This window comes from Malus domestica, chromosome 05 (assembly GCF_042453785.1).
Source record: "Malus domestica chromosome 05, GDT2T_hap1".
Taxonomy (NCBI): domain Eukaryota; kingdom Viridiplantae; phylum Streptophyta; class Magnoliopsida; order Rosales; family Rosaceae; genus Malus; species Malus domestica.
This window is the reverse complement of record NC_091665.1, coordinates 22,576,082-22,594,768: the sequence shown is the minus strand read 5'-3', so window position 1 is coordinate 22,594,768 and position 18,687 is coordinate 22,576,082. Positions and strand designations below refer to the sequence as shown.

Here is an 18,687-nt window from a genome sequence, read left to right as displayed (position 1 = left end):
GACAACAACCAAGAGACGCTACAACAAAGGCTCAACGCCATCCCACCACACCACCACAACACTCAACACTTAAGGAGGGCAAGGAAGGTCATCCTTATCGAGAATGTGAATCAATGAAGATGGGGGACGTCTGACCCAAGATTGATTGCACATCTCCATGTTCTATTTAGATTACTTTGTGCAAAAGAAACAAACGGTTATATTTAAGGAAAACTAATTAAAATAATTTGAAAACTTTGAGTTTTAATGATAAAGACAAAATAAATGGTAAAGTGAATGGTACCATGTTTGACTTTTTAGTGTAAAAATGTGATTTTTCATTAAAGTGAACAGTACCGTGGACTTTTCGTTAAAACTACTCGTTACATAAAGGTATTTCTATTAAATAAGAAATATATATATATATATATATATATATATATATATATATTATGTTTTTATGTGTAAGTACAAAATATGCAGAAATAATGGAAAGCTTGACACATGAGACTGAAAGAAAAATATAACCAAATTTAGGTTATAATTCACGAAATGTTATAACGTAAAATGTTGAGAAAGTGTGGGGAGAAAGATAGACAGGATTAGAATAGGACTTTGATTTGATTCTTGACTATGTACCCTACCCACTACATTATTACATAAAAATGATATATACATAATATGCAAAGGATATTATTCTTCAAATCATGTTATGCCATTAAATATTTCATACAACAAAACATTTGAAGAACAAGTTTGACTTATTTGATAATAAAAAGTTGAAAATATGGTTAGGATTCAGAGATATACGCTTTTGATGCACGTTTTTATGGAGCACACTCCGTAATGTATTTTAACGATCAAATTGTCTATTTTTTGGGTCTTACCTCAATGGTCATGTCTAACACAAATCACTCAAATCCGAAATCATATGGTTGTTGGATTAAATTTAGTATTTCTTTCTAGAAGTGTATTTGTGCATATTATTCACTACAAATGAATGTCTTAAGAGTTTTGAATTTGTTTAATTTTTTTCAAGAATGATCTATGAATGATGTATTAAAATTAAACAGTTCGGGTCGTTAAAATATATTACAAAGTTGACCATACAAATGAGTGTCATAAATGAGTGTTTCCGGATCCTAACTCGTATATATACAAACCAAAGATGACTTAAGGTTGAATTTTCAAAAACTCAACAAATGCTAAAAAAAAAATAAAAAAATATACCAAACGAGGCTATGTATTAGAATTACCTTGATGTCTCTACAAGCAAGAATGAATTAACATGTTAAGCCTTGTCTCACCAGTTTGATGTGAATCAAGGTTTTAGAAGATGAATGAAAATTTAGGAGCGCCATGTTTTTTTTTTTTTTAAACAAACGATATTATCTATATTAAGGGAGAAGGGATAGACTTAGTCTCACAATGGGCTAATAATAATGTGGTTCAAACTCATTTTTGCTGGAATCGAACCTAAGACCCCTCACTTGCAAGTGAAGAGGAATTTCACTAGACCGTAATACTAAGTGGCAAGCATCATGTTCTTGTATACTAGTAGAATTGAGTGTGATTGTAGCTGGTTGTGATACACATGGATGCTCTAAGTGATGTGCTTGAGACTTATTGCCTTGCGTTTGATTGATAAAGCCTCTCATTAAGGGCTCTTAGTTCGTGGGATTCTTAGAATCCGGATCCTCGCTGGAATTATATTCGTTCATCGTACATCGTATAGTCAAAAATTATTTTAAATATTTTTATTTAAAATTAAACACAAACAGTACCTGACAAAAACTGATCACACAATGTACAATGAACGGATACAATTTACAGATCCCCAGGATCCTCACCAAAAGGATCTGTAGAGGATCTTGTTGGGGATTCTTATAGTAAAAATTCATAGACCATGACTAGGCCACAACTTATTGGATGATTTTCCCATTTAGCTGATCCTGCGTCATCTGATTACATTGAGCCAAGTTGGACTAATTCCCATATTAAGTGGTAATGGCGACATGGTCGTTAGGCCATGTTAGATCTTTGAGGTTTAGTAGATATTGAATACTTTTACCTTGTTTTCATTAAAATATATAAGTAAATGTTACTTAGTATTACAGTTTAATAATATATGTTTGTTTGTAAGTGAAAGATTTTATTATTCAAATTTTATAAATAACGAATACCATACTAATTCGCGGAAACAGGAGTGTTGTTAAAATCAAAGTGAAGGGGTGATAGGGGTTGATAATGAAAATAATGTGTGTGTGTATATATTTATATGTATAGTTGGAAATGGGTCGGCATTGTGTGGGGGTTGACGTGTGGTACAAAGATGGGATGAGTTAGTGGTCGATTTGGAGAACAGAATATGCGTCGTTATAATCTTCATTTCTTCGTCATCGATTTGGCGGGTCCACGTTAAGCTAAACCGGCATGCAGCTGCAAGCTAGCGGCTGGCTGAGAGAGAGAGAGAGAGAGCATTGTCACTGTGTTTGGTGTCTTACCCTAATCACATGCTTTCTCGATGTTGCTGACTAATAATAGATTAATGAGGGATTAAATTATTAATGAGACAACCTATACGTGATTCGCTCTCCTATCTCTTTCCAATTTGTTGTGATTTAGTTTTATATTAAATAGTAAATACATACAAGATAAGTACAACTTTACGTAATACAACATATACACTTACAATATAAGAAGGAAAACTTTTTGTACTTTAGTCTCATCTAATTCAATTTTATTGTGACTGTTGCCGTATGTCGTAACTATACAAGATTCGCTCTTATTATAACCTTAAAACATTAGTAAAAGAAACCTTGTGTTGCAAAAAACATAATATTTTTGGACCATCTTCAACCTTTCGATTGAAACCTAAAATTCAGGTTATAAACTAAGCCAATCCTTGTCTAATGGTTGAGCTAAAATATCTTTTGAATTAAAACTTAAAATTTGGGCAAATTTAACCCAGAATTCCCGCTAGGGTCAAAGGTTGGCACATCTTATGCATGTGGACGAGCCCAAAAAAATGGAGGTCACAGCAAAGTGACGAGCCTAACACACCAAAGGCGTGAGGGCTTACAAGAAGTGGGGCTCGCCCCTGATTATAATGTTGGCTACCCAAACCGAGCCCAACAACTCTTTTTCGATCCAACAATCCAAACTCAAACCTATTTAATTTTAAATTTTAAATCTTTCAATACATTAAATCTAACAACTGAGATCGAATTCTTACAACTCAAAATTAAATTCAACAGCTAATAATTAAAAAAAAATCTAAATCAAAGTTCACCCAAAAATTCTATAAATACATGTTTCATGGGTCGGTTTAGTGAATTTTCAACTTTTAGATAATCTACACAAAATTTATTTTAAATAAAGTCACCAAATTTTTTTTCCTCCTAAATTCATTCTTTAATAATCTCGAGATAAAATTTTAACTTAGGATCATTTGAGAAAAAAACTGCTTCTGAATTAAAACATAAATTTTTTCTGAATAAAAAATTTTAAGTTTAACCCAAAGATTGGAGACGGTCTTAGATAATGAGAATATTCCACAAAAGTTCGGCTTTATGTTTCTTGTAAAAACGCCAACCTCGTTATTTTATAATGAAAATTTTCCAAATTTTGTTTTATTTTACAACAGAGGCAGAAATATGTGATAATTAGGGTATTAGATAAAAAGGCATCCATAAAGAAAAACTCTAGGAGAAATTTAATCAAACGTTGTCTTTCACTTTAAAGAAATACTCAATTAATGTTGGGGCCAACTAACAAATAATGATAAACATGCACTATCACTCATGAAGGAGAACGATGCTCCAACATGAAGCTTTGATTTGGAATCATATACCCAACGTTCATCTTCTAACTGTCTAATAAGAGAACATTATTCTCACGACTAACAACAAAATATTTATTCATGTAAAATTATTATATAATAATTAATTTAATTCCAATCAAATATATTCAGCTCATATTGAATGAATAATCCGATTTAATATCATTATTTGAGATTTGTAATCATGAATCGGAAAGTGAAAAAAAAACAAGTTGCAAATCAGATGGAATGTGTACCATGCAAGTAATATAATCCGAACTACGTGGGGGTGCTAAGAAACCCTTTTATTTCTGGGACACTGATACAAACCCTGATAACCTTTTGGCAATCGTCAACCTTTCAAACTTTAAGCTTAATTAATTAACTAAAAAATAATTAACCAGGAGACGAAGAACTGATCATACTATTTAATATTATTAGCGTTAATGCGAATGCCACTTCTCTATGCGTGCCTCGTATATAGAGTTGAAAATCAAAGTACACACAATGAATAGACGAATAAATGGATTACTAAATTAGGAATAGTACTGGAAATGAAGAAACACTAGAACTCCCCGAAACCAACTACATAACTCAAAAAGACTATATTTGTGACTATCTTATTATTCTATAGAACAAACATAACTCTAATAGGTAAGGAAACGAAACCCTAATTTTAGCATGCTAGGCTCAAAAAAACCAAACATTAAATTAAACCTAAAGGCAAATATTTTTTCAACATATAGTGGCATGACATGCATAATTTATACTCTTTTTTTTCCTTATAGAAAAAAAGAAAAAGATGTTTTTAGTTGTTCTCTATCATGTATTTTGTAGTAGTGATAAGAGTTGATGATAGATTAATATAATGCTAACTACATTGTGAATTAAATTATAATATACGATGCTACAGAGCACTATAGACATAGTCGAAGTCTTAATAAATCAACAACGGACTTGGAGAATACAAAATTTGTCCATCTGAAAACACAACAAAGACGATTTATAGATGTTGGCTAGCAATCACATTTTTTATATTAGCGATAAGAGAGTTAATAATATTTATTTTCTCAATAACAAAAAAAAACAAACAAACAAAAGTGTCTTGAAATAGATTAATATTAATGGCTTAACAATTTCAGTGGGAGTTAGGTTAACGCACACTTTGTGGTTGGTGGTTTCGAGCTGAATTAGATATCAAAGAAAAATTCTGACCACTGATGGCGGAAGGTGTGGGAATATCCGTGCCTGCAACTTGTTGTATGTTTCTTCTCACCATTCTTGGCTTGAAATTATGCCCTGCTAGGCAGGTGGTTGTGTTGTTGACAACAACGTTGTTAGTCTGAAACTCCTATGCCTTTGTCGACGTTGCGAGCCGCCGACTGATGGTAAGAGTAACTCAAATTCCCTTCCCCTCCCCCAAAAAATCCTCCAGTTCATACCAATCCACTGGGCTCCATGGGAGCCCGACTTTTCCCCCAGGCTCGAATCGACAGGGCCAACAACTGAGGCAATGTGACGTCAGCCAATGTTGAAATTTTTTTGGCACCAGGAGCGTGGAAAACATGAGTGAGCGGGCGCTAGTCCCAGACAACATTACGTGGCGAAAGCTGGACAGTTGGATTTCCAACAGTAAAAAAAATTTAAAATCTAACCCCAACAATTAGACGATGTGTCACAATCTGAACCATTTGATTTTCCAATAAACAGTCCAGGTTTTTCAGCTTAAATAAAAATGTTACTGTTGGCTATGTGTCACCATTGGGCTGTTGGATTTCAATTTTTTTGTAATCCAATAGTTCAGATTAATTAAGTTAATAAAATTACAAAAACTATATTTTTTCTATAAAATTTATCGGAAATCTATTCACAAAATTCTTACATAATCATGACATATGGTGCCATGGAATTTGTTAAAAATCTACTTGAACATCTATCCACAAAAATTGTACTTTTAAATAATGACACAATATATGATGAGATTGGTTAAAAATCATACCCGAAACTAAAAATAAAATCATCTTTTATTATTTTATAAAAAGTAATATTTTAATACCAGTAGCTTAGGCTATTTAGTTTAGGAGTGGAGATGCATTTGGACAATTACTATTCACTTTGGGAGATTGGGTTGCCTATAGCCTAGGGGATTGTTTAAGGGCAGAGTTGCTCTTACAATTCTCGTTTTTGTTTACCCTAGTTTTATAATTATCTTGTCAACAATATACTATATATACATATGTGCCTTTTATCCAAATGGATCTTTATTATTATTATTATTATTTTTTTGATAAAAATGGGGACTACTTGTGGAGCATACTTCACATTGAACTTCAACGATTTAAAACGTTTATTTTTCAAGTTGTACTTATAGATCATCATTGCAAAATATTAGCCCAATCAGAAATGTTTGAAGCATCTAATTGAGTTTAAAGAAATTAACAAACATTTGTTATGAAATTTCATGATGACAATCAAATGGATAAATGGTTTCAGATTGAAATGATTTTTCACAAGGATAATCTATGAATGAAGACCCAAAAAATAGTCATACCCTGACTAGATTTTAACCTAGAATAGTCATACCCTTGTGTACGTCAAGTAGACACTTAAACTTGACTTTGCATTACTCACCTTTTTCTTTAGACTATAGGTATTTTTTTTTCCCATATGGGGTTTTACAAAGCCGGTTTTGTTTTCCTTTTTTGAGACTAGCATGTTACTTTATCGGTGTTGACGAGACCACTTCATCAACCATCTTTGCAAGATCTGATGTAATAACTACTTGAGTATTTAGACACTCAAGGTGGAGTGTTGTAATTAATATTTAGTACATGTGTGATTATGTAAATCCAAGGTAAATTGGATTTACGATTACTCTTTATTCTCGTGATTTTTTTCCTATTAGACTTTGTAAGTTTGTATTACCTAGAGAACAAATCTCTCTCTTCTAATGATTTATTATAAATAAATGCACTTGCACAAGGAAAATACATCCTACAATTTTCCTTTGCCTAATTCTCTCTCTCTCTCTCTCTCCTTTTGGTTAATTGGCCACAACAGTTTGTGATAACAAAAATAACAGTGCAACAATCATTCTTTTTATTAGTTTCTCTAACATTTTTAACTTTGCCCTCATGAGTTGTCAATTTTTATTCACATTATTATGAAAACTCAAAAAGGAAAAAAAAAGAAAAAAATTAAAATTAATGCGAAAAAGGCAAATGAATTAAAATTAATAAGGACCAACCGTGATTTAGCCTTTAGAGATACTCAAAAAGGAAAAAAAATAAAAAAAATAAAAAAAATAAAATTAATGCGAAAAAGGCAAATGAATTAAAATTAATAAGGACCAACCGTGATTTAGCCTTTAGAGATATGCTAAAAGCTGGAACAATTCAAAATTCGCGAGATAGAGATTATTATGGGTACTAAAATCTTGCATGACATGACAAGTGATGTTACGAACATATGTATTTTCAGTCATTCAATACATTTTTTGGTAAAATATCACTAGTTTCGATTAAGTTAGGATGATGTTATTAACATATTCATTTTTACTTTCTACACCATTCTCAATTTCGACCATCAAATCAAATGAATTGAAGATGATCAAATGACATAAATTAACAAAAAAATATGTGAAATATAAACATTAGTATGTGACTAACACCGCACTTTAAGTAAACATTGTTGGAAGCCTCTCCACAATACAAAATGCTTATATTGATTTCGTGAGACCCTTTTCGTTCTTCTTTGAAATTCAATAATAAAAACTAGACTATCATATTAGCATTTGTGTTATAAATAGGCAAAATTAAGAGAGATAACATTTACTCGGGATAGGAGCGAAGTAGTTACAAAATATTATACTAACACAAGCTGTTGCAGAGGAAGTAATGTATATTATTACTATTAGATGTTTTTCTCTTCCAAGTCTAATTTGATCAAATGTAGTGCTCTATTTATAGAGCAACCTCATAGGAAACAAACAAATGACACTATTAAACTTGTGAAAGAGTTACTATATACATGTGGGCAAACATACCCACTATTTTACAACACTCCCCCTTGGATGCCCACATATCAATATCAGTTGTCTCATTAAAACTTTGCTTGGAAAAACCCAATGGGAAAAAAAAAAACCATAGCGAAGGAAAAAGAGTACAACTTTACCCGGATGGTGTTGAGCATGCTTATGTTGCCTCGTTAAAACCTTGATAGGAAAAACCCAGTGGGAAAAATCCTAATCGAAGGAAAAAGAGTACAACATGCATGTATCATGGATGCTCCCCCTGAATTGTATCTCCCCCTAATTCCGCATTCTTCAAATTTGTAAGCCGACGTAATCCGATTCCCTGCACCAACTTCTAAAATGTGCACTTTGGTAGAGATTTGGTGAACAAGTCTGCTAAATTTTCATTGGAACAGATTTGTCTGACTTCAATAACTTTACCTTTCTGAAGCTCATGTGCACTGAAAAATCTTGGAGATATGTGTTTAGTCTTATCACCCTTGATGAATCATTTCTTCATCTGGGCTACACAGATTGCATTATCTTCATGGATGACAGTTGGAGTGTCTGTCTTTGAAGGTAGACCACATGAATTCTAGATGTGATGGATCATTGATCTTAACCAAGAACATTCACAACTTGCTTCATGTAAAGCAATTATTTCCGAGCGATTGGAAGATGTAGCAACTAACGTTTGCTTCGTTGATCGCCATGAAATTACAGTATCTCCATTAGTGAACACATATCCATTTTGTGAGCGGGCTTTATGCGGATCGGAGAGAAAACCAGCATCTGCATATCCAACAAGGATTTGTTCATTTGTGGGCTTGTCTGAGTAGAAGAGACCCACATCTTTTGTCCTACGAAGGTATCGTAGAACATCTTTGACTCCCTTTCAATGACAAATTGTTGGAGTAGAGCTGTACCTGGCTAACAAGTTAACTGAAAAAAGCTATATCTGGTTTAGTACACTGTGCTAAATACAATAAAGCACCTATTGCGCTCAAATATGTTACTTCTGGACTAAGGACTGGTTCATCATCTTCTTTTGGACGGAATGGATCTTTCTTAATGTCCAAAGAATGAACAACCATTAGGGTTCTAAGTGGATAAGCTTTGTCCATGCCAAATCGCTTCAGTATTTTTTCAATGTAAGCTGATTGATGGACCAAAATTCCATTAACACAATGCTCGATCTGCAGGCCGAGACAATATTTTGTTTTCCCAAGGTCTTTCATTTCAAATTCTCTTTTCAGATATTCAGCAGTTTTGTTGAGCTCTTCAGGGGTTCCAACTAGGTTCATATCATCGACGAATAATGCCACTTTAGCAAATCCAGTATTTGATTTCTTAATGAACACACAAGGGCAGATGACATTGTTGGCATATCCTTCTTTAATCAAATACTCATTGAGACGATTATACCACATTCGCCCAGATTGTTTCAGCCCATATAGTGATCGCCTTAATTTGATTGAGAACATACCTCGTGGTTTGTTAGTTGCTTCAGACAACTTAAATCCTTCTGGGACTTTCATATATATGTCAGTATCTAATTCTCCATATAGATACGCGGTGATGACATCCATAAGTCGCATGTCAAGTTTTTTTGAAATCACCAAACTTATTAAGTAACGGAACGTAATTGCGTCCATTACAGGAGAGTATGTATCTTCATGATCAATTCCAGGTCTTTGTGAAAAACCTTGTGCAATGAGTCGTGCTTTATATCTTGCAATCTCATTTTTCTCGTTGCGTTTCCTTGTGAATACCCATTTATCACGTACGGGGTTCACACCAGGCGGGATTTGGATTACTGGTCCAAAAACACTTTTTCTTTCTAAGGAATTTAATTCTGCCTGGATTGCATCTTTCCACTTAGGCCAATCTTGTCTCTGTCTGCATTTATCAACAAAGCGGGGCTCAATATCATCACTTAATATAATTTCAGTGGCTATTGCAAATGCAAACATGTCGTCGATGATTATTTCATTTCAATCCCACAATTCATTAGTACATGCATAATTTATGGATATTTCTTTGCTTTCATGTACTTATGTCTCTTCAGGGACAGATGTCCCATCAAGGACATTTTCTTTTTCTGGAAGTACAGAATTATGAATTGTGGATTTATCATTCAATTTCTTTTCTTGAATGATTTCATTTAGGTTGTGCCCTCATCTTTCTCTTTCGAGGGGCTGAATCTTTTGAACTTGGGGGTCTACCACGCTTCAGGCGTGCACTAGATGAATCATTCGCTGCCACTTTATTTTGTCCAACAATGACATCAATTCTTGCAGGTGTGTTTGCAACTGGTCTATGTGACTTTGTCACTTTCGAAGCATCATTAAATGCATTTGGCATTTGATTATCAATACCTTGAAGATGGATGATTCTTTTCACTTCATTTTCACATTGAGTGCTTCATGGATCAAAATGAGATAAGGTGGGAACAACCCATGTCAGCTCTTGCCATTATTCTGGAACGGTCTTTTCTCCCCCTAACGACGGGAAAACTGTCTCATCAAAATGACAATCAGCAAAACGAGCTGTAAATATATCACCAGTCAAAGGTTCCAAATATCTAATGATAGATGGTGAATCAAAACCTACATAAATTCCCAGTTTGCGCTGAGGTCCCATTTTAGTTCGTTGTGGCGGTGCAATAGGCACATAAACAGCACAACCAAAAACTCGTAAATGTGAAATATTTGGCTGATGTCTAAACACGAATTGTATTGATGAGTACTGGTGGTTGGTTATGGGTCTCAGTCGAACCAATGATGTTGCATGTAAGATGGCATGTCCCCATGCAGAGATTGGCAATTTCGTTTTCTTGAGCAGAATGCGGGCTATTAATTGAAGTCACTTGATAAATGCCTCTGCTAAACCATTTTAGGTATGGACATGAGGAACATGATGTTCAACATCAATGCCCAGTGTCATGCAATAATCATCAAATGTTTGAAATGTAAATTCACCAGCATTATCAAGTCGAATGGACTTAATGGGATGATCTGGGAACTGTGCTCGCAACTTAATTATCTGAGAAAGAAGTCTTGCAAAAGCTACATTTCGAGTAGACAATAGGCAAACATGTGACCATCGGGTAGATACATCAACCAAAACCATAAAATATCGAAATGGTCCACAAGGTGGTTGAATAGGTCCACAAATATCCCCTTGAATTCTTTGCAAAAATGATGGAGATTCATCATCAACCTTTAGTTGTGATGGTCCAATTACCAACTTCCCTTGGGAACAAGCCTTGCAAGGGTTATCATTTGAGACATCAACGTGTCTGCTCAATAATGGATGTCCATTAGAGTTGGTAATGATTCTACGCATCATGGTAGATCTTGGATGACCTAGACGGTCATGCCAAAGCATGTAAACCTTTGAATCAATGAACTTCTGGTTCATGACAGTATATGCCTCAACTGTCTTTATGTATGTATGTATAATACAATCCACTCGATAAACCATGCAACTTCTCCAATATACGCTTCTGGGTATCATTGGAGGTAATGCATAAATATTTCACATTTTCTACACTTTTCGTTTCAATGTGGTATCCATTTATACGTATGTCTTTAAAACTCAACAAATTTCGAATGGATCGAGTATCATATAATGCATTCTTTATGGACAATATTGTTCCATTTGGTAACATAATCTGGGCTTTTCCTAAGCCTTCAATTACATCTGATTGCCCTGATATTGTTGTTACCTTTACTTTTGCAAGTACCAAATTCGATAAATACTTTCGATCTTGAAGTATTGAATATGTGGTTGCGCTGTCTGTAAGACAAAAGTCTTCGCCATTGCTCTTGTTTTGAGAATAACCATAATTTTTATCCATGTTCTCTGAGTAAAGAAAAAGCAGTTTATTCATACTGGAATACTACTTTTATTGAATTGAAAATGCGAGCATTAAACCACAAGTACAAATAACAAGAGTACATTAAACATAAATACTTCAATCGGACCCATAAACTTCATTCCCTCTTTCATTAATAAAGTATGTAGCATCCAGGTGGGTTGTGTTTAACTGTCCTAATAAATTGGTCACTGGATTAGGGGTTTCCATTGGTTGAGTCTGGTCAAAGAAATTGATCTCGACACCCTTCTCCTTGAAGGAGGCTTGATACAGTTCCACCAGATGCTTTAGGGTGCAATAAGTATGTGCCCAATGTCCGTTGCCACCACACCTATGACAAACTCCTTTAGGATTTCTAAGAGTGTTTATATGAGCTTTTCCTTTATGACGATTTGCATTTTTAAAGCTCGGGCCTGGATTATGCCTTGGTTCTTGCCTTTCCCGTTCCACCAGCCTTGCTTGTGGCCACGTCCTCGTTTGTAATTATTGCCACGGGAGGATATAGTATTCCTTTCAAGGGAAGCAATATTCACTTCTGGGAACGGTGCTGATCCAGTAGGTCGGGAATTATGGTTTTTCATCAGGAGCTCATTGTTCTGTTCAGCTACCAGGAGCACAAATATCAGGTGGTTGTATTTAGTGAAGCCTCGCGCTCTATATTGCTGCTGCAGGAGCATGTTAGAGGCATGAAATGTGTTGAAAGTCTTTTCCAATAAATCTCATCAGTAATAGTATCCCCATAGAGCTTCATTTGAGAGGTAATTCTGAACAATGTCGAATTGTACTCAGCCATTGACTTGAAATCTTGGATCCTTAGGTGAGTCTAGTCATAGCGAGCTCTTGGAAGAATCACCGTTGTCTGGTGATTGTATCTGTTTCTCAAAACCTTCCAGAGGGCTAACGGATCTTCAACCGTTAAGTACTCGCTCTTTAGTGCCTCATCAAGATGGCGACGAATAAAAATCATGGCCTTCGCCCGATCTTGAGAGGATGAACTGCTCTCTTCCCTGATGGTACCACCAAGATTCGTTGCTTCTAGATGGATCTTGGTATCCAGTACCCAGGTAAGGTAATTCTTCTCAGTAATGTCCAGGGCAGCAAAAACAAGCTTTGCCAAGTTTGCCATTTTCTTTTCTGAAAAAAAAAAAAAGGTGTGTAAGAACTTGCAATAATATGTGTTTTAAAGGAATATATTGTTAGAACTTCTGGTTCTTACAAATTTTTGATCTTCAGGCCAAAATGTTAAGTACTCGAAACTTCAGGCTCGAGATTTACATGATTAATGAGAAGGACAATTGTACCGCACCATTCTCATTGAAACAAGTATAGGATGAGCGATTATTCCACACTACTTTAAGCAGTAGGAAAATTTAAATATGTAGAGTAAGGTGGACGATTATATCGCACCACCTAAAATTACGATAAAATTTAAATATGCAAAGCAGGGTGGACGATTATACCGCACCACCTAAAATTGCGATAAAATTGCAGGGTGGACAATTATACCGCACCACCTAAAATTGCGATAAAATTTAAATATGCAAAGCAGGGTGGACGATTATACCATACCACCTAAAATTGCGATAAAATTTAAATATGCAGAGCAGAGTGGGTGATTATTCCACACCACCTAAAATTGCGATAAAATTAAATAGCAGGTAAATTTAAATATGCAGGATAGGGTGGGCGATTATACCGCTCTACTTAAATTTGTAGTAAAATTAGATCTGCAGTCCAAGATAGGCGATGATAACGCACCATCTTGGATTGCATAAATAAACACTAGGTTAGTAGTCAAGATTTACACCAAACAAAAAATCAAATATATAAGTAACTGTTAGGTTGAGAACTAGAAGTAAACATGGTGCAAAAAGTTCTTCGCGAGGGTATATCCAGCAATTGAGGTAGAGGAAGAAAAAGAATAGTAAAAACCTTAGAGGAAACATTTTTTTTTCTTTAGATGAAGGGAAATGAGAAATGATTAGAGAGTCGTGCTGATAACGTGTTATAAATAGGCAAAATTTAGAGAGATAACCTTTACTCGGGACATGAGCGAAGTAGTTGCAAAATATTATACCAACACAAGCTGTTGCTAAGGAAGTAATGTATATTATTGCTATTAGATGTTTTTCTCTTCCAAGTTTAATTTGATCAAATGTAGTGCTCTATTTATAGAGCAACCTCATAGGAAACAAACAAATGACACTATTAAACTTGTGAAAGAGTTACTATATATATGTAGACAAACATACCCACTATTTTACAACAATTTGCACAAACAAATTTCACTTTGTTGTAGCAAATATTAAAGGAATATTGAGAATAAGATGCAACTCCACTTGCACAAAATAGGGTCGGTGTTTATTATATTACTTTTATTTTAGACTATTAAATCTACGTTTATTTAAGTGTTAGATAGATTAAATTCGTAAATTAAAATTTCTAAACTAAGTAACATATAAATGATGATTGAATTATTATTTAACCGTTGATAAACGTAATTATTTTCTAGTGGTGAAACCTTATTTAATTTGCTAATTTATTATACAAATTTAATCTTGTAGCATTACTCTTTGTTTAATGGAGATGTAGGCTTTGCAGTGGGTAGGACCTGCAGTTGTATGAGAGCAACTCCATCCATGTGGATTGCTCGGGGGACAGGGGAGAAGAAAGGGCCTGAGGCCCGGTGGACAGTCCACCAGCCTGCAGCCCGAGGGCCATGCATTATTTAATTTTTTTATGTCAGCTCGAGGGCCTGCAGCTCCATTTCCAATGTTTTATTTTATTTTATATTATTTAAACAAACAAAAAAAACTAATATTTTATTACATATTGTCAGGGGGGAGGGCTCTAAGGGTGGAAATATAAAAGGTAATTACTGCTCATTAATGGTATTTACTATTTATTTATTAAATGTAGTTACTGTTCAATAAGATGAATTCAATAGTGAATTGCCTGGAAGAGCTCCAAAGGTAGAGTTGCTCTGAAGCTCCTCCTCCTACAAGTCTACAACTACAAATTAAATAGATTCCAAACAATCTCTGCGAGCTAAAGAGAGTAAGAAAGCACTAGCTCAGATCTGAATCGCGCCCTAGATCTCCTAATCCAGCTTTTCCCGCTGCATTTTCCTCAGGTTTCTCCCCATTTACTTCTCGCATCATTGCTTTTTGCTTTGCCGTTTCGGATTCTAGATCCGTTTATGTGAATTCAATTGACTGATTTTATCCGCAAATTAGCTTACTTTACTGCTTAATCGATCAAAATTTGAATTATGTATTGATTTGGGCGAAGATTGCATTATTATGCATGTGTTTTTTGAGTTCTTGCTAATTTCGTAGTCGATTGGATATATGGGTTGGTTTTATTTGCAAGAATTTTGAGCTGAAACTTGCATGTTTCAGTGGAATCTTCCTCAATTTCGCAACTTTTAGATTGATACTGCTGCATTCGTTGATGGTTTGTGGGTAGATTGGAGTAGCTGGCAGAGTGCAGTATATCTGTATGGGTTTGAATTGATGTTTGGAATGCGAATTTTGTGTTTGATGTGGATGCCGAAAGATCTCTCTGCGGCTTTGTCATAGATGTTTGTGCCGGTTTAATTGGGATGATGTGAATAACTTGAGATCAGTGAGTAGAAAACAGTTAGAAAAATATTTCGGCAGAAGGCATTTGGAAACACTGCTAATGGAAGTTTTTTTTTTTTTTTTTCAACTTATGCTACTTCTGGCAGGATTTCTAGTTTGCAGAATTTATAGTCATGTCAAGGAGGCCAGTAAATCCTTCCAGACGCATTGGTGACGGTGGAAGTATCCCATTTGTGGGTGCAGTGCAATCCAAGGCACGCTCATCACCTCTACTGTCCATAGGACTTGTGCTTGTGGTACTTTCTATCACCATTTTCTTCCGGTGCATCATTATTTTTTTTTGAGATCATGGTGTAATCCTAACATATCCAGAAACAAACAGTCCTGACAAAGTTGAGCACAAACAGATGACTAAAATGTGTCCACACATCTTATAAATTCAATCCTAGTAGTAATACCGTCACTGAACCCAATTACACGAGCAAGTCTAGTTTCTTTAGGAAAATACTGACTATTAACTTTTAAATTTCAGGGTGCAGTTCTTCTCGTCTTCTACGCTTTTAGCGGGTCAGGTTAGTAGTTGTTTTGACTTCTACTTGCAAATGAGGTTTATCAAAAACAATATTTCCTAAAATTATGGTATGAAGAAGAAGTGTGATTCAAATGTCATCCCAACTCTAACAAAAAACGTTGATGGGGGCATATATCTTTTCGATCCACCTTTCAAGAAAAGTGTTTAGGCAAGCTCTGCAACTCTGACAGCATCCAACGCTGTCCTTTCTACATTCCGTTTTGTTCTCAATTATTATGGTTTGTATTACAGGTGGCCAGAGCACTAAAGAGGCTGTAATTAAACTTGAAGGTATATTTCATAATCTATTCTATTGTCTAGTGTCCATAACTCTTAAAAAGTTTTGGGTTATCGAATGCAATAGCACACATACTTATCAAAATGGGATGCTAGAATTCCATATTGTCTATCATAAATTTCTTACATTGCATCCTTGAACTCACTAGTTATCTATATATGTTTTTTTTAGCGAGCCTATCCAATTCTGTTGGATTCTCAGTAGAGTTGTATAGATTCCGTCAGGAGTAGGTGTAATAGTTTTTTGTCCTAGAGGAACAAGGCTGTACAGAATTATTCTGTTGAACAATTCAGACAAACTGATCTTAGTTGTTTCAAAATATGTAAATATCATTATAAAGTCTCCGTTTCCTTTTATTTTAATTTACTTTTTTAAGAATTAGAAACTCTTTGCTGTGAGAGATTTTTTTTCTGTATTTTTGTGTTGTATTTTAGCATGTAGGTTTTTCCAGGTACAAAAACTATTTTAGAGTTTGAAAATCTCTAATTTGTACATGTAGGTGGTTTTTCATGTACATTTGAAGTTCAAAGAGTAATACCTATACTAAAGAAAGCATATGGTGATAGCATGCGTAAGGTGTTGCACGTGGGCCCTGAAACCTGCTCAGTGGTATCTAAATTACTAAAAGAAGAGGATACTGAAGCATGGGGTGTGGAACCATATGACTTGGAAGATGCTGACGCAAGTTGCAAGAGTCTTGTTAGCAAAGGCATCGTGCGGGCGGCTGATATAAAGTTTCCACTGCCATACCGGGCAAAATCATTTTCTCTCGTAATAACATCAGATGCATTAGATTACTTGTCTCCAAAGTACCTCAACAGAACTCTTCCAGAGTTGGTGCGGGTATCTGCTGATGGTGTTGTTATCTTTACTGGTAAAATTTTCTCAGTAAACACACCACCCCACCCCCAGTCCAAATGAGATTTACTTATGGTATTTGTCTGCATCTCTATTCAAAATCGGTTAGCAGGAGCTAATACTTCAACTTAAATGGTGGAGGTGCAGGCATACTGCCTTACTGATCAAAATCTAAACACAATCTTTTAGTTGGTCATGCCCGTGATTGATTATGCAAATCATACATGACAGTTATTGTTCTCTTTGAATTTTTATGTACTTGTCGTTTCCTTTTATAGGTTATCCAGGTCAGCATAGAGCTAACGTTGCAGAGCTATCCAAATTTGGCCGTCCAGTAAGTTATTAATGTTTAATAACACATCGATGACAATTGCTGGTGCAATACTATTTTTGCTTCTCAATTTCATTTTCTTGCTTTGATTGTACGGGTGTGGCAAGTTTAACTTCCTATTAACTTTGCAAAAGTTAAATCTGGAAGAATGACGCAATGATTTTCTTTTGAAGGCGAAATTGCGAAGCTCATCTTGGTGGATAAGGTACTTTGTTCAAACAAGCCTAGAAGAGAACGAAGTGGCCTCAAAGAAGTTTGAACAGGCTGCACTAAAGAAATCTTACACACCTACCTGCCAAGTTTTCCACCTCAAGTCATACCACTAAAATCACAAAATTGCATCTTTACTCTATCAGCCTCTTGGTGAAAACACCGAGTACAAAACGTTTTCAGCACCCGAAGGGTAAGTTTATATTTAATGGGAATACAGAGCCAAATTGTGCGCACGGGTTTGATGCATGACCTTCTGATCGATCTGTGTAGGGGAAGTGAGTTCTCATGAGTTGGCTTTCATCCTCGCTATGTATTCTTTAACATGATGTATTTGTTTTTCCTCAACATTCTTGCTCCTCGTTGTTGTTGCAGTAATAGATTTGTTAGTACTTTCTACATCTATTATTGTTTATTATATTTATAAAACACAAAGGTTGTTATTTTGTGACTGAAAGATCACACGTTCGAGTCATGTAAACAATTTCTTTGCAAAGTGAGGGTAAGGTTGCATACGATATACTCCTCCCTCCCCGCTTGTTGGCTTTATAAAACACAAAATAATTTCTTAGTGATCACTGTAATATCTCATGAATGGATGGCATCTTGTCTCTTATGGTTAAAAGGAAATGATGATCCAATGATTTTCCAAAACAACTGATCGCCAGATTTACCACATCCAGACTCCATTAAATTTTTAAAGGGGCATGGTATTTAGTCTCCGACATTATTTCTTGACACACCCCTCATCAGTGGCGGATCTAGGAAATAATGTTTGGGGGGTCAATAAGGATAGCGCGCGCAGCGCGAAATTTTTTTTTAGCCTCGTTTGTTACTTCGGACTGTACTGACTAAACCAGTCGGATAGTACTGACTAAATTAGTCGGGCGTTTGGTGCAGTGTCGGATTAATCTGTGCATGAAACAATAATAAATTTTTTTAATAATTTTTAACAAAATAATTGGTGTTAAAATGAAAAAAAAGGAGAATACTGAAAAAGAATTAAAAAAAAAAAGAATAATGTGTGCACCAACAAAAAAAAAATGAAGGAAGATAAAAAAAAAAAAAAAACGCAGGTCGTCTTCCTTTCTTTGTCGTCTTTCCCACCTGCAGTAAACCATGTTGATGAACCTTCCAATCCTGT

The 18,687-nt window shown here is 35.0% G+C and overlaps 1 protein-coding gene across 1 annotated transcript; it reads left to right on the top strand.

Annotated features, from left to right (window-relative positions):
• The first annotated feature begins 14,622 nt into the window (after positions 1 to 14,622).
• On the top strand, positions 14,623 to 18,000 carry LOC103436469 (probable pectin methylesterase CGR2). Its single transcript, XM_008374898.4, has 7 exons — positions 14,623 to 14,824; positions 15,422 to 15,571; positions 15,808 to 15,847; positions 16,099 to 16,137; positions 16,644 to 17,018; positions 17,281 to 17,336; positions 17,507 to 18,000. The coding sequence occupies exons 2-7, from the start codon at positions 15,449 to 15,451 to the stop codon at positions 17,657 to 17,659; spliced, it is 786 nt and encodes a 261-aa protein (XP_008373120.1). The 5' UTR covers positions 14,623 to 14,824; positions 15,422 to 15,448; the 3' UTR covers positions 17,660 to 18,000.
• The last annotated feature ends 687 nt before the right edge of the window (positions 18,001 to 18,687 follow it).